This window comes from Hylaeus volcanicus, unplaced genomic scaffold, assembly GCF_026283585.1.
Source record: "Hylaeus volcanicus isolate JK05 unplaced genomic scaffold, UHH_iyHylVolc1.0_haploid 12237, whole genome shotgun sequence".
NCBI lineage: Eukaryota > Metazoa > Arthropoda > Insecta > Hymenoptera > Colletidae > Hylaeus > Hylaeus volcanicus.
The window spans coordinates 308,523-323,119 of NW_026533172.1; the positions used below are offsets into that span (position 1 = coordinate 308,523).

Sequence of the window (14,597 nt, forward strand, 5' to 3'; positions counted from 1 at the left end):
TTCCTGAAAGAATTTGAAAAAAATGATTTTTCGTTATAATTCAAAATATAATCCAGAAGCTTTCATTGGTTTTATTATTAGCAAATATTACAATCTACCGTTAACTTTTGTTAAAGTGACCTGTAATACCACGAGAACGTGTTATAATGACGCGCATGTTCTATTTTGCGTTTTTGGTAGGTTTGAAAAATGTTGAATTACTTGTTGAAGAACCTCAAGTTACACGAACAATCACATCACTTTATGCTATTACGCGGTATTCTTGTGTATGTCTGTGTGTGTAACAACGAAACGTTCTTTTATTAGATATTTATGCCAATTACACCAATTGAATGGTGACGAGCGATCCAAAGGTTCATTGGCATCTTTGCGAGAAGAGGAAACTATTATTTGGGTTTTATGTGACTTGATTCCAGTGCTCCATGGTCTCAATATTCAGGTGCCCACTTGTTTTACTGTCTCAGGACACTGCGTTTTTCTTTGTTTCACGTTAGAAAATGCGTCACGTTATGGAGTTTTTAGAAAAGAAACTGGCAACATTTTCACAAAGTGTAAGTAGTAAAAACCGTTTAAACCTCTAAAATGTAATGGTTCTTTTGAAAGACTTGTGTATTAGTTTCCCATTTGTTTATTTACGCCGTTTTAAAAAGGTAAGTCGCCAATGTGCAGAATTTGTGATATGAGAAAAAATTGGTAGTAATTTCGTGTATGAAACAATAAAGCAAAATATCAAGGTGTCCCCCGTATTAGATGCGTTTCTTCTCTTCATTGAAGTACGGTCAAACGTTCTGACATGCTTTCAATTCAATGGCTCACACTGGTGTGTGATATCTTTCGTAGAAGCAAGAGAATTTTAAAGCAATCCGCACGACTACAAGTAAATTTGACTTGATGTTCCAGTCAACGTTAAACCTTAAAAAACAAGCAAACAAACCTTTTTACATTTCGACGGCAATCAATTATACCAATAGCTCACCTCATGTTGGGCACGCTTATGAAAGTGTGCTAGCTGGTAAGAGGGTTTTGGTGAATCTTTCACTGAACGCGGTCCATGCCTTGCACTTTTCATCACCTTTCTCTTGTTTTCATTGTTTCTAGATACCATCGCTCGCTATTATAAGAACGAATTGGGCCAAGTACTTTTCACCACGGGAACTGATGAACATGGCCAAAAAATAGCTACCAATGCAGCGGAACAAGGAAAGACACCTCTAGAGATTTGTGACTACTACACAAAACAATTTCAGGTCACGCGTTGTTAGTAACTCGTTGGATTTAAAAACAAAAATGCTTCATAGTGTTTTTTTCTTGTTTTCCATCTTTTCAGGAGTTAAACCAACAATTAAATGTCAAGTATACCCGATTTGTTCGCACGACATCCGATCAGCATTGTCACGTAGCTCAAACGGTGTGGAAGTTATGCGAAGAACGGGGTGATATTTATCTTGGGACGTACACTGGATGGTATAACGTTCGAGAAGAGAAATATATTCCTGAAGTTGAAGCCAAATTGTTGAATTACAAGGATCCTGTAACCAATAAACCTTTTTTAAAAATGCAGGTAATGTGGTGAAATAATAGGTGAAAGAAATGAAGAAGACACGGGTTGTTTTCACTGTAGGAAGAATCTTATTTTTTCAAAATGTCCAAATATCAGCAACATCTCATTGACTACATTCATGAACATGAGAATTTTATTCTTCCAGTGTATCGACGCAATGAAGTTTTAGCACGTTTAACGACTTGCCCTTTAGAAGATTTATCCTGTAGTCGCACAGGTATGACGTGGGGGATTCCTATTCCTAATGATTCGCGTCACGTCATGTATGTATGGTTTGACGCGTTAACAAGTTATTTAACAGGTGACATAAAGGCATGTCATGTGACTCGAGATTTGCATTGTTATTCTTTTTATTAAGGGTGTCAATTTGATGGAAAAAACATTTCATCGCATTGGCCTCCAAATGTTCAGTTGATTGGAAAAGATATTTTATGGTTTCACTGCGTCATTTGGCCTTGTCTTTTGTTCTCTTTACAACTGCCACTTCCAGGTATGTCGTTTCTTCACTAAGTCCCTTTCTTTTTCTTATCGCATTTTTAATTGAAAATTGTTTCTTAGAATGTATTCTAGCGCATGGATTTGTTTTGGATAAAACCGGATGTAAAATGTCTAAATCTCTTCAAAACGTTGTCGATCCTTTTGCGGTACTGTCCCAAACGAGAAGTTCAGATCTGTTCAGGTACTTGAGATTGACAAAGTGATGGAATGAGAAAGAAGAACCTTTATCTCGTTTTTTCTTCTTTTTCTTTTTACACCAAGTGGTGAAACGTTTAGTGAAACTTTACGCTGATGGAATATGTTTTTTTATTGATGGCTAGAAGTGCATGAAGATGGAGATTTTTCTATAGTCTTTTTGTAAAACATGGTTGTCTTATTGCCTCTTATAGGTTTTATTTAGTGTACTGTGGAGAGGTGGGAAAGGATTTGAAATTTGACGCAGATAACCTTAAGATCATTCGTGATAGTGAATTAGCTGATACTTTTGGGAATCTAGTGCATCGAGCTACCGGTTTGTGTGTGAAATATTGTCATGTATGTAAAAAAATGTTTAAGGAAAAAGAAACCGTCCAGTTCTGCAGGGTCAAATACCCGAATGCTCAATGATTTCCGATTTTCCTCCTTTTAATTTCCGGGTAGCACTTTTTGAATTTTTTCAATCGATGGATAATTTTATGCTTCATGTACGTTTCCAGTTTGGTCGCTTTTGGTGACGTGTTCCATATTATTTTAGGAAGCCTTAACACTCACACTTCAATTATGTCGTACTGTTAATAAATATCTTACGGAAAAAGCTCCATGGACGCTAAAGGATGACATGGAAAAACGACGCGTAGAGTCAACGCTATAACAATTCCCTCCTTTGTCATTTTTTTTGTGTGGTTTATTAGATTTGTCGAGTTTTATTAGAGTCCGTTTACTACCTCGCCCACTTTCTCTCACCTTTTTTGCCTTGTACATGCGATAAAATCTTTCAACGATTGGGGACATGTCAACGAAAACTAAGGTGATCTCTTTTTCTTTTCACAATTAAAACCTTTCAAGTGCCATGTTGGCCATGACACTGTCTGTGTGTGTGTGTTTTTGCCTGAATGTGGGTCTGTTGTAGAGATTTGTCACCGTTTTATCAAAATTTAAATTCTGGAACGACCATTACAGTAGACCATGTGCTTTTTGAGAAAAATTGAAACATGACGTTTCTCCACACTTTATCTACTGATACTAAACACAATAAAAAAAAAACTTTTTAAATTTGCTGTGTTTATAAAGACTGTGTGAAAACGACAATTTCATTTTTTTTTTTCTGTTTGTCTGAAAATAGTTACTGAGGCGTGCAGTTTATTAGAGTGCATGCAAGGTATTTTTTTTTTAGATAAACACAATTGTTTTTGAAAAACGACTTGGTGTAGTGAAACAATGTCTTAAATACGTACTATTAAAAATTGAGTACACAATACAATTCTCTACTTTGCAGGTTTTTAGAAAAAAAATTGGCCAAGTTAAAGTCGGTCAGTCAAAAATTTTACACGCGTTTGGTTTTACGTGAATTATCTCTCTTCTTGTAAAAGCAAAGAACAATGATAGTGGAACAAAAAAACACGCTTAAGGTTTTAATAAGAGGTCTACGTGAACATTCTGATAAAGAAATGGATTTCGTGTATGAACGTTTACGTGAAATTCATCAAGAAATTTTATATGGAAAGCCGTATGAAAAATCTCAAGGTGTTTTAAAATTATGGTATTTAAATATGTTAGGCTACGATGTTTCTTTTGGTTTCTTTTCAATGATTCAAGTGATGAGCTCGTCTTTATTTGAATTAAAGCGACCAGCTTTTTTTGCTGCAGCATGTTGTTTTCATAGGAAAACACCTCTAGCACTTTTATGCATCAATACATTAAAAAAAGTGCTAAGTCAATCGCTTGATAACGCAAGTACATGTTTAGGCCTATCCTGTTTAGGTTGTATAGGGTCACACGAGATGGCTCGAGATTTACATCAAGATGTTGTAGCACTCTTATTGTCTTCAAATCCGTTAGTTCAACACAAGGCAATTTTATGTTCCTACCGTATAATCAAAATGTTTCCCCCTACATTACAATTGGTCTTACCTAAAATCAAAGATTTACTTTATCATGAAAATTCTTTAATTGTTACAGCCACCATTTCGCTTTTACTTGAATTGGCTCAAGAAAACACCGTTTCTTACTTATACTTAGTTCCCGCTCTTTTTAAATGTTGGTCTCGAAATTCATCCAGTTGGCAAACATTAAAACTTTTGAAATTGTTTCGCATTTTTTGTACATATGAATCCCGTTTACCTCCAAAACTACAAGACACAATTACACAAATCTTCAATACAACTACGAGCCAATCGGTGGAATATGAAATTTTTCGCCTTGTTATTCAATTTTTCCCTTCGACATTGCCTATTGTGTCCTTATGTCTTGAACGTTTAAAAAATTCTTATTTGAATTCTCACGACATGAATTTAGTTTTAATGGCACTGGAATTCATTGCCAATGACATTCTTGGAAATTCTTGTATGCTTCAAGTACTTGAAAAGACATTCGACTATCAATTATTACCACAGGTGCGTTACTTTTTACTTTTGTTAGAACTGAATTAAATCCCCAGTGTTACAAACTCTTTAGAGTCAAAGTTTTTGAATGTCCTGCTTGTTTCTCAGATACTCAATTATTTAACTTCCTCAGATGATTTAGTACTCAATTATGCTCTTTGTATTGTGAGCAAGTGCGCTAAAGTTAACAATTTCACTCTCATTTTTGACACTTTATTACAATTGGGTGAGACATTACCGTCGGATTCGGCTGTGGATTGGATGTTAACATTATTACAGTTAGCTGAAAAGTCAGTGCTATAAAATAGAAGCAGGTTTAATAAAAACACCCGTTTTTTTTGTGTCTTCTTAAATGGCATGTTTTTTATGTAGGGACAATTTTAGTGTCATTACTGATATGGAAGTCTATATTTGTCAAATGATTCGTATAGCTTGTTTAAAGCTAACGAGAACAGCTGAAGAAAAGTTAGCACATCATATAAAAGTCATTCCTCTTCATTTCCCTCAAGTACGGTAGGCTAAAATAAATACGTTGACTGCCTTATGCATAGGCTAGCTTGACTTGTTTTTTGTACAATTATTAACGTCCCTTTCCAATGTGTTTTTTTTTTTTCTTAGATTATTTCTTTACTATTCTTTATTTTTAATTCTCATAAAATGTGAACCACCTTCTCATTTTCCGCCTACTTTTTGGATGTGCCCGTTATGTGAAACCTCTCTTTCCACTCGTTCACTAGTTGAACTTCCACAAAAGACGCTTGAAAACAACAGTAAGTCTTCTTCTAAAATTATCAATAAGCTTAAGTTTCATTCCAACAACTTGTGACTAACACATTTCACACACTTTATGTTAAAATGTTGTTTCAACAAATCTTATTCAATCATGGCGCGTAGATTGTCCGAAACTCACAGAGGAGGCGCACACACACCCTAAGGTTTCTCTCTCTGCGTCACCAAGAATCCTTCAACATGTTCTTTATTTTTTGGGTAATGATTTGCCACACGATCTCACCGTTACAACACATTCCTTGTACTGTATCAGAGGATTATTCTCTTGATAGTAACGAATCTTTACTGAATCCCCAGAGTTTAAAACACATATCAAATCTTGTGGACACGCTTTTCGGTGTAGGAACATTAGAGCAACAAAGGTTACGTTCTCTCATGTGCGTTACAACTGAGGGTCAAAATAACCTGTCATGTTTTGTTATTTACGCAACGTGGTTTCTGGTAAGCAAGATAAATCCTTTGTTGAATTTTGTCATTGGATCTCTTTGATAGGCATCTGAGAATATTTTGAATGAGTCTCTTCGTTCCTCTGCTTTGATGACATCTATTGCCATTTTTTGTGGCAATTTGTCTCAAAATGATTATCAAGCTAAGGAGTTTTTAGTAAATTGCTTGACACATTATTTTTTTTAAATTTTTAGAGTTTTTTTTTTTTATAGAATCTTTTAAAAACATCTTCAACCAGTTTTGCAACCACATCGTCTTCTAGTTTACGTGTTATCAGTTATTCACTTTTCACCCTTACAAAATCTACTGAGCAAGAAAGCATTCAATTGTTGCGTGAATTGTCCGACCGGTCGACTTGTTACCACCCGATGCTGACTGAGGTGATCTAGTCCTCCATTGTCTTGTTTTGTATAGGGTTTTGAACATGTACCTTGTCTTAGGAAACGCCTGCTCATGAAAATGATTTTTTAGACCAGCCTTTTTGTGTTCTTTCTGAATCGACGCCACTTGAACATCGTCCGTCGTCCAATCAGGTACCTATGACAAAATCACCAATAAAAAAAATGCAAAAGGCCAAAAGAAAAATACAGTTATGGAACATTCTTTTTCATGACCCTCAAATTTTTTTGTATGGTTCTTTTTGTGGTGGATCAAATCGAACCGAAAAAATACAGGAAGATCTTTTACTCTCTCAAAACGTTTCCACTATCAACCTGCGACTACATGTTCGATGTGAAAATCGTTCGGTCAATACTTTAAGTAACGTTTATTTGGAGCAAATAAACAGTCCTGTCAAGGTTTTTCTAGCAAAAAGTCTTGTGCAACGATCTAAAAAAACGTCATTGGTTCTGCAGTGGAATAAGGAAAACGTATTTAAAGGAAATCCCATTCTTTTTTGTCGTTTGTACTACGACATGCAAGCATCCAAGTTTTCTTTTTTAGTACCTGTTCATATGCCTATCTATTGTGTTCTTGAGCCTCTTATTTTAGACGACACATCTGTTGTCCTTGTGCAACAAGTACTCTTGACTGACACGGTCATGATCTTTTAATCCATGTTAAACCTATTTTTTTTTTAGACACACCAAGAGCTTTTGAAGTGTACTGCTACCGAGATACGCCATGCTTTGGATGTCACTTTACCTGACAACATAACTATAGCCAACTATATACGTCTTGCTTTAAGTCTGACGCATTTAGATGCTTATTTTCATTTAGCCAATGTACAAGACACTAACACTACTGTTACCGCTCTCCTGACTGCGTCTGAACGCGTGGAGACGATTCTGACTAACGAATCGCAAACAAACCGTGAAGAAACACGCTCAGTCTTTTCAGGCGCGTCTACTGCTTTTTTCAAAAAAAGTCTTCCACTCGTTTTTGTGACCTTGTCATGCGTCGTACAATCCGAAAGTCAGTCAGCTTCACAGATACAGACAAAACCTACAGACTTGTCATTTTATATTAACACAACGGTTCAAACAAATACCCCACACTATAGTGAGCGTTGCGCGTCCGATTTAGCAGATGTTTTAGTAAAAGTTTTGAAGCAACAAGAGTTTATCAAACAACGACTTTAAACATTTGTGTTGTAACGAAACTCCCGCCTTACTTTGATGAAGTGTACAAATAAATACATTGATGACACAATTCATTGTTTAAAACCTACAAGTCGTTACAGTAAGAGGCAATGTTTTTAAACCTCGTCATTTGGCTTTACAACTCTTTCCCAGGCGGGAGCATTGAATGAAACGGCAAGTTTCGTGCGTTTCCCTAAGCGATTTACCAGTAGGATTATGTTTCAACGTATTGGTAAATTTATTCCACGCAGTAAGTAGAGCTTACTTTGCAGAAAAATCCTTCGCTTTTAACTTTTTGGTAAGGACCCCATCTATTGAATGTCTTCGATGATCGACATGTAAGCGGTTATCGTTGAACGCTTTCATAACAATGGACCATACGAAAAGAGGAGGCACAGAAGACTTTGTTATTAAATGGAAAGGAAGCGTGCGATATTATAAATCATGCTCTAAAAAGAATGCCTGCTGATGTATTTTTATTGAACACTTATTTTTGGTCACTTTTATCACGCCACCATTGTATCGTTAAAGACACAGGCAGCTTTTACCACAGAATCAATATAGGCATTGTCATCGCGGAGTAGCGGTACTGTTATCAACTGTTGACTTTTTTCCTTGTTTTTTTACAAAAAGTCACCTTTTTATTACAACTATAGAAAATAATATGAAAACACTAAAGAAAAATCAGATCATAAAAAAATTGATGGGTATCGATAAAATGAAAACACGTCGTTATCCGAAACAAAAAAAAATTTTAAAGCTGTAACAGAATAATCGGCATGTTTGTTGACAAATTTTAGAGCGATGACAAGGCGAAATGCGATACCGAGAGCCAAGTAAATCAAATTCTGTCTGATAGGAGAATATATGAAGAAGCATTCCAAATGAAACATAAAGGATTTTCAGTGATATAGGCTGAAAAGAGCGTTTGAGTTAATCCCTCAGTTGTCATAATGAGAGTAAAGGTCACCGTCGCGGTATTACCAATGTTGGTTGATTTTTCTAAGGAACCGCACCAAAGACAATTTTCGTAGGATCGTGAATAGGAATATTGAAGGATACTATTGTTTTCACAAGAAGCTGCCTGATGCTGTAATATTGTTTTTTGTTTTACGTAAAGCGTTTCATAGGGAATCAGTATCACGCGGATTGCGGTGTTTTTTTGTGCCACAAGATTGGTAGCGCACTGATCCATAACGAGTTTGGTAGTAGTAAAACGTTGTAAAGTCAAAGTAACGTTCAGAGGAACAAAACACGGTACCTGACGTGTTGATAGTGTATTATGTGGATATGGTTTAACGTACATGAAACACTCGTTTATTTTCTGGTTGATAGAGTTGACCTGTAATACTATTGCTCACAGAACACTCGGAAAACCACTGAGGAGTGGCATGAAAAAATTAAACGACACAATTGGTGTTATTATCGACTTACAATATGAGATTGATAAGGTAACGACCAAGAGGATAAATGATTATTTTCGGGTTTTAATTTCAACCCGCTGGCTATAGAAAGATGCATTGTTGAAGGAGCAAGAGGCGGTTCCATTCTCAAAGTGAGGGGTAAATTAACACCATTGTCCTCGTAACAAACATCCCCGAGGGTGCGGTGTATCGCCTCTTCCAGTGTATCACAAGTCAAGTCACTTTGACGAACAGTCAACCCCAAAGGTGAAACACGCGTCGTTAAATTCACATAAAGCGTACTTTTCGCATGGGTTTGAGATGCTCTCGGACGTCGAGTGAAGGAAATCACAAGTCAACATTAAGTCCATAAAGCATCTAAACCAACCCACAGATTATCAGTCATGGAACCTTAGTACCCATCCCTGCATTATGACAGTTATGCGATCTTACTTGGAAACAGTACTAGGAGGGAAAGATATTTTACTAAAGCTTAAGAATCCTTCTGATTGTTTTGTCGAAAACGTTTGACATAATTTCGGAGCTAGTATATGCATTGAATCGGACGAGTTGTTTGCTATCATCATGGTAAGCTCATACTCATTTTTGTGAAAAATTCCAACAGCTACAAGAGCATTCGTAGAGGAGATTGATTGAGTTAAAGCTGATAAAACAAAGTCACTGAATTCAAAACATTGCAGTATCACGCTTGAAACAGCGTGAATATCAATAGAGGTTTTAGGTTGCACATGAAGAGAATTTCGTAAAATACACAATAAGGGGGTTTGGATGACAGGAAAAGATATTGGAAGGAAAAGAAATCTTGCACTATGAATGTTTTTCCTACTAGTATAACGAACACTGCAACATCACACACAAAGGCATTCAACTGATGCTTCATTCATCTTGTCTCATCAAAATTTCTAGTGCGTCACAAAGAACCTGCTTCTAAGCATTAAAAAGACTTTTAGGATTTTTTTTTTGTGTCTGGACAAGATTCCAAAAATCTTGTCATGCGCATAAAACAACGTCTCTGATCATACAGAGAGAGAGAGAGAGAGAGAGAGAGAGAGAGAGACTTTTCAGAGCAACGTATTTGCGTCATGAAAAGCCTTGTTAGTCCTTCAAAATGCTCGTTCGTCTCTTAAAGCAATCAAGCCAATTTCGAAAACCCTTGTAACAGCTTACAAAGGCTTTGAGGCTTATTTGAATAGCCTAGTAACTTTCCTAAACCATTCAATTGAGCAATAAAGAATGCTTCTAGTGAGATAAAAAGTCGTAAGATCATTTATTGTTAAACATCTTTAATGCTTCATAGATAATGTAATATAGGCTCTAAAAAACACTGCCGTTTACCCTTGAAAAAACTCGCACGGCTCTAAATTTTTTTGAATTGATTTCAAAAAATTTTTTTGGCATTGATAAAGCATTCGAACATGGCTCAACAAAGCTTGTAGCGTTGATTTCACAATCGAGTGTGCTTTAAAAAATTTATGGCGGGAATGAAACATTCATATTTTTTCAAGACAGAGCGTCCAGTGCCAATAAAAACCCGTAAAGCATTTTCGAGTGTTTTTCGAGGGTAATGAATTAATGGTGTACTCGTAACGTACACCATAAAAAACAATTGAAAGCAACTTACATGATACCCGCGTTCTGTGACAAACATTCCCCTAAGCGTGCATGAAGATGTATATAAAACGTTTGATTAGGTTGAAGATTGTGTACTTCAATTCGGGTATTGGAGTTATGTGGTAGAATGAGTGGTTCAACTTTCACAAATGGGCTTGACGGTAAGGCTGATTTTAAACACGTTTGTTTTTGAATTGAAAGGAACAATTCATTTGGGTCAGATACTGAAAAATTGTTTGATTGAAAATAATGAAGGAACCACTTATCAGGTGGAGTATACGGTTTCTTTTTGTGATAAAGAAAATCTTGTACATCTTCCCCTAAATCTTGCACGCAACATAGTTGTATTTTATGCAAACCTAAAGTTGAAGATGTATTCGTTAATCCAAGATAAAAGTTCAAAGTGCCGCAATCAGTTAATTTGGAAGGAACGAATTCATATAATGAATGAATAGGAAAAAAATTGTCTTCACAGTCTGTTGTTAACGTTTTAAGTGAAACTTGTTTTGTATTATGATTCTTTGTATGAAAAAGACTAGAATGTGGGGAAAGTTTTTTTTGAAAAGACTTAAGTGGATCACCATAATATCGAGGAAGCAGTTCTGGATAGGAATAAACCACTCCATAAATTGCACTACCGGATCTATAAAAAAATAATGAATTATTTAATTTTTTTATTGAAGAAATATACAGATTACTTTAAAAGTGTGCTTTCAGTTTGTAAAGTGCACTTTTCCTTGAATTGAAAAGATTTCATAACAACGTCATTATTTAATAAGAGATAAAAAATTGGAACGTGAATATGAAATAAATGAAAAGTGGCTCCGATAATCCAGAAAGGTTCTTCTTTTAAAGGTTTAACAGTGACATGAAATTTCTGTACCGAAAAGGGTTGTAATGTAAGCGTAACATCTTTTGTTTCTAACGGAGCACCTAAAGTTTGAATATGAACCGCATCAATGTGCAAGGGAACATTTAAACTGGATCGAACTGTTAACTCAACCACCACAGGCTCTCCAACAAACCATACGCATTCTTGTTGGACTTGTGAATTGGAACGCATTGAGTTTGTATAATTTGTTTTAAACGTCATTAAATGACTGTTAGTACATGGAAAAGGCTGGGAAACTACTGATTTTTTAAGAGTGGAATTTACAAAATCCGTTTCCTCTAATTGGGTCTCACAAAATGTGTGAAAATAATCTTGACCTGAATTTTGATACCAATATCCTCTTTTCAATTGACATACTTGAATGTGACATAATGTAGGTAAAGGGGGGCAACTACCTTGCGTCACTCCACCATAAAATGATAAAGTTTTTTTTGTTAAAGTCAAATTCTTCTCAGGTTCTCTTTTATTTTTTTTGACGACTTGACTTGTATTCAAAGACGAAACCACTAGAGAAACAGGTAATTTAAGAGGTTCATGCATTTGTTGGCTTAATTGATGTAACAAATGAAGGCATGTTGATGTATTTTTGAAGTTGAAGACGGAATGACATTTTATAAGTAAAGTGTAAACAATGAAAGCAGCCTGTTCATATTGTTGTAATGTTGTATAAAGTATTATTAAGGTTTTTAATACACAAACTTGTAAACAGGGCCAAAATAAATGACATGCGTCATTTTGATAAATTTTTATTTTCTTTAAATGTTGTTGGTAAAAATTAAAACGGGTTAAATTTTTATGAAAATATTTGGATGAAAGCAATAATGTGATGGAGTTCATAGGAGCCGTGAAAACAAATACATCATTGAGAGAAGACAGTTGCAGATCCATTGTTTTACAATTGCTCAAAATATTTTGATCAACACATTTGTTCATTCGATAAATTAAAACATCCTGTAAATAAAGATAGGATATTGTATCACATAATTGTTGTAAAGAGTATAAAGTCACACATTGTTTTATTTGCAAATGAACATTTTGAAAAATTAAAAAAGAATAATGTCGGTACATTTGACACGGTAGTAATATATTAGCAAGTGCTGAGTACATTTCTTGTTGATGGAAGTGAGATGTTTGTTGAAGATCGTCAACGACCTTACAAAGAATCCTTGTTAAAATAATTTTCTTGTTAAAAGTTTTTACAAGTAACCGCATCATTTTTAATAAAAGTTCAAGTCTCCAAAATAGACCTTTTGAACCTAATTTATCGTACTCATGAAACGCTTCTTTTAATTTGATTAGTATAAGACCAAAAATTTCTAATGATTCCTTTTTGTTTTTAAACGTAGAAGAAACAAAATTGGACATTTCCTCAAAATGACGGTGTAAAGGCACTAAAGGTGAGGCATTGATTAAAGTGGTATCATGTAAAAAATCAACCAAATGAGATTTTGTTGCTTTAGAATTGCCTGGTAAATAAAGCGTCCAAAATTTGCTAGTGTCGCATACAATTCGTTCAAGTTCCGCTGATATATTTTTACAATGTAAAAATGTATCACCAGTACTCGATAAACAATTTGTTTCATTTTCTTGTGTATTTTGTTCAATATAGAGAAAATAAAAATAAATAGCAGCAGCTTCCGATTCTTGACAAAATGCACTCCAAGAAGAATTTGAGTTTTTCCACATAATCTCTTGTATTTCAGAATACATTTGTAATGAAAATAAAGGTGCTCCTAAAAAAAGATAAAAATCACCAATTTTTTTTCGAACATAACAAAAAATCTCTTTTTCTTTAGAACTCATTTGAACGCCGCCTAATTTTTTATTCTCTTCAACAATAAGATGTCTTTTAAAATTACTAATATGACTCATAAGATTCACTATATAACAATAAATCGCTCGATGAACAATTCGTTGAATGACACTCATTACTATTGTTTCTCCAACCAATGTTGTTGATGTATCCAAAAATTGAATACAACGTGATCCATTATTTTTATCAAGATACACATTATGCTGAAATATTGATAATTCTTCGTTTATCATATGGTTCAAGTCCGATAAACTTCCGTTTCGTTTTTGGTATCGCCCTGGTGATGGATCACCTTGCAAAAAATTAATATTGAAAACAATGGACTGATGTAAATGTTTTGTTAACAATGACGTTTTGACTCTTTTTGGGGGGGCGGGAGCAGCTGACTCGAAAACAATATCATAAAATAAACACGGTGTTGGGATTTTGCTAAAAAAATTATTAAGTGAAATTAATTTGGAACTTGTTTCAACTTGTTCTTGTAACAATGATACCACGTTCACACTGTACGATGTTTTAGAAAAAATCTTCTTAAATACATTTACATTAAAATCAGCACAAGACGAATCACATAACAAATGAATCTTCAATGTGAAATGATCACTTAATGCAGCATCTTTATCTAAAGACATCAACACCTTCAAGTCCGATTCTTTTTTTAGTAAGTGTCAAATTTATATATTTTTCGCAAATGTTTTCAGATCATTTGTTGACATTCTTTAAAGCATGTTAAGCTTTAGCTGTTCACCTATTACTGTTACAATTGACTTACGTTAATCCTCATCAGTGTCTTGTTTCAAGTACCATTCCTGCCGACGTACAAACCGTTCACTTTAAAAAACACAAGATGATTTATTGGCTGGAATATTCACAATAAAATGCCTTGTAGTAAAAAAAAGCATTTCTTAATAACCCCAAATAGTCATCATCCGTTCATTTCGCAATATCGCATGTTATAACGAAATGACGCAACAATTATACCAACTGTTCACAATGAAACGTTAAAGGTCTTATTTGACAAAAGTTTTATACCGTACTTTAATAATATTAAAAAAAAAATTCACTCTCCTAATGTTCATTCAATTTCTTATTCTAATTTTATAGCTTCGTTTGCATGCGACGCATGTGCCCATAGTGCTACCGTGGAGACAGACTGCACTCCAAATTTCAACCCATCTAAATAAACTTACCTGGTTAGGGTACGGCGTAGCTCCAGTATTACGCTGTCCTACTCTGGAGCAGGGCATTGCACTCAGCCGTCTGTAAAGGGGTACGAACTCATCTTTATGAGGGTGTCGATAACGTAATTTTTACCATGTGGTTTACTTTTAGTAGCCGCAAACAAAATTTTTAATGAAAATTTACAATGTGATCAAGAAATTTCTTCATACTTGAATTTAGTA

The 14,597-nt window shown here is 34.9% G+C and overlaps 4 protein-coding genes across 8 annotated transcripts; 2 read left to right on the plus strand and 2 right to left on the minus strand.

Moving 5' to 3' along the window:
• Positions 1 to 5: 5 nt before the first annotated feature.
• Positions 6 to 3,346, plus strand: LOC128883862 (methionine--tRNA ligase-like). Of its 4 annotated transcripts, none has more exons than XM_054136691.1 (17): positions 6 to 122; positions 181 to 256; positions 307 to 439; positions 495 to 551; positions 604 to 650; positions 698 to 773; positions 841 to 1,012; positions 1,099 to 1,247; positions 1,328 to 1,561; positions 1,622 to 1,862; positions 1,920 to 2,051; positions 2,120 to 2,240; positions 2,449 to 2,593; positions 2,641 to 2,742; positions 2,793 to 2,891; positions 2,950 to 3,065; positions 3,168 to 3,346. In XM_054136691.1, the coding sequence occupies exons 1-17, from the start codon at positions 23 to 25 to the stop codon at positions 3,244 to 3,246; spliced, it is 2,079 nt and encodes a 692-aa protein (XP_053992666.1). In that variant the 5' UTR covers positions 6 to 22; the 3' UTR covers positions 3,247 to 3,346. The 4 variants fall into 4 exon arrangements, with proteins under 4 accessions (XP_053992666.1, XP_053992665.1, XP_053992667.1 ...); XM_054136690.1 differs by having other exon boundaries at positions 2,449 to 2,570; positions 2,615 to 2,742; XM_054136692.1 differs by having other exon boundaries at positions 2,449 to 2,570; positions 2,633 to 2,742.
• A 143-nt stretch (positions 3,347 to 3,489) lies between these two features.
• LOC128883861 (uncharacterized) lies at positions 3,490 to 7,734 on the plus strand. Of its 2 annotated transcripts, XM_054136689.1 has the most exons (13): positions 3,815 to 3,852; positions 3,905 to 3,963; positions 4,019 to 4,650; positions 4,747 to 4,928; positions 5,011 to 5,151; positions 5,257 to 5,408; positions 5,533 to 5,625; positions 5,681 to 5,868; positions 5,920 to 6,030; positions 6,087 to 6,254; positions 6,315 to 6,893; positions 6,954 to 7,554; positions 7,608 to 7,734. In XM_054136689.1, exons 2-12 carry the CDS (start codon positions 3,942 to 3,944, stop codon positions 7,452 to 7,454), a joined length of 2,769 nt encoding a protein of 922 aa, XP_053992664.1. In that variant the 5' UTR covers positions 3,815 to 3,852; positions 3,905 to 3,941; the 3' UTR covers positions 7,455 to 7,554; positions 7,608 to 7,734. The 2 variants fall into 2 exon arrangements, with proteins under 2 accessions (XP_053992663.1, XP_053992664.1); XM_054136688.1 differs by having other exon boundaries at positions 3,490 to 4,650.
• Positions 7,735 to 8,295: 561 nt separating this feature from the next.
• On the minus strand, positions 8,296 to 11,118 carry LOC128883865 (uncharacterized). The gene is made up of 6 exons (XM_054136699.1): positions 10,500 to 11,118; positions 9,311 to 9,718; positions 9,161 to 9,235; positions 8,889 to 9,099; positions 8,759 to 8,833; positions 8,296 to 8,715 (listed from the first exon to the last, which is right to left on the minus strand). The coding sequence occupies exons 2-6, from the start codon at positions 9,442 to 9,444 to the stop codon at positions 8,296 to 8,298; spliced, it is 915 nt and encodes a 304-aa protein (XP_053992674.1). The 5' UTR covers positions 9,445 to 9,718; positions 10,500 to 11,118.
• A 65-nt stretch (positions 11,119 to 11,183) lies between these two features.
• LOC128884458 (uncharacterized) lies at positions 11,184 to 14,335 on the minus strand. The gene is made up of 3 exons (XM_054137889.1): positions 14,232 to 14,335; positions 11,373 to 14,178; positions 11,184 to 11,225 (listed from the first exon to the last, which is right to left on the minus strand). Exons 2-3 carry the CDS (start codon positions 13,824 to 13,826, stop codon positions 11,184 to 11,186), a joined length of 2,496 nt encoding a protein of 831 aa, XP_053993864.1. The 5' UTR covers positions 13,827 to 14,178; positions 14,232 to 14,335.
• Positions 14,336 to 14,597: the final 262 nt, after the last annotated feature.

Bases quoted from the DNA above. Each gene is read 5' to 3' on its own strand.
- LOC128884458 (XM_054137889.1), bottom strand. From the start codon at position 13,826: ATGTCTTTAGATAAAGATGCTGCATTAAGTGATCATTTCACATTGAAG. The intron at 11,226-11,372 runs GTACAGAAATTT...TTTCAATTCAAG, and splicing joins TTACATTACAACCCTTTTCG to GAAAAGTGCACTTTACAAAC.
- LOC128883865 (XM_054136699.1), bottom strand. From the start codon at position 9,444: ATGATGATAGCAAACAACTCGTCCGATTCAATGCATATACTAGCTCCG. The intron at 9,100-9,160 runs GTACGCTTTATG...TGTTCGTCAAAG, and splicing joins ATCTCAAACCCATGCGAAAA to TGACTTGACTTGTGATACAC. The intron at 8,716-8,758 runs GTACGTTAAACC...TCAACACGTCAG, and splicing joins AAAATAAACGAGTGTTTCAT to GTACCGTGTTTTGTTCCTCT.
- LOC128883862 (XM_054136690.1), top strand. From the start codon at position 23: ATGATTTTTCGTTATAATTCAAAATATAATCCAGAAGCTTTCATTGGT. The intron at 123-180 runs GTAATACCACGA...CGTTTTTGGTAG, and splicing joins AACTTTTGTTAAAGTGACCT to GTTTGAAAAATGTTGAATTA. The intron at 2,892-2,949 runs GTAGAGTCAACG...GTGGTTTATTAG, and splicing joins ATGACATGGAAAAACGACGC to ATTTGTCGAGTTTTATTAGA.
- LOC128883861 (XM_054136688.1), top strand. From the start codon at position 3,637: ATGATAGTGGAACAAAAAAACACGCTTAAGGTTTTAATAAGAGGTCTA. The intron at 5,152-5,256 runs GTAGGCTAAAAT...TTTTTTTCTTAG, and splicing joins CTTCATTTCCCTCAAGTACG to ATTATTTCTTTACTATTCTT. The intron at 6,894-6,953 runs GTACTCTTGACT...TTTTTTTTTTAG, and splicing joins CTGTTGTCCTTGTGCAACAA to ACACACCAAGAGCTTTTGAA.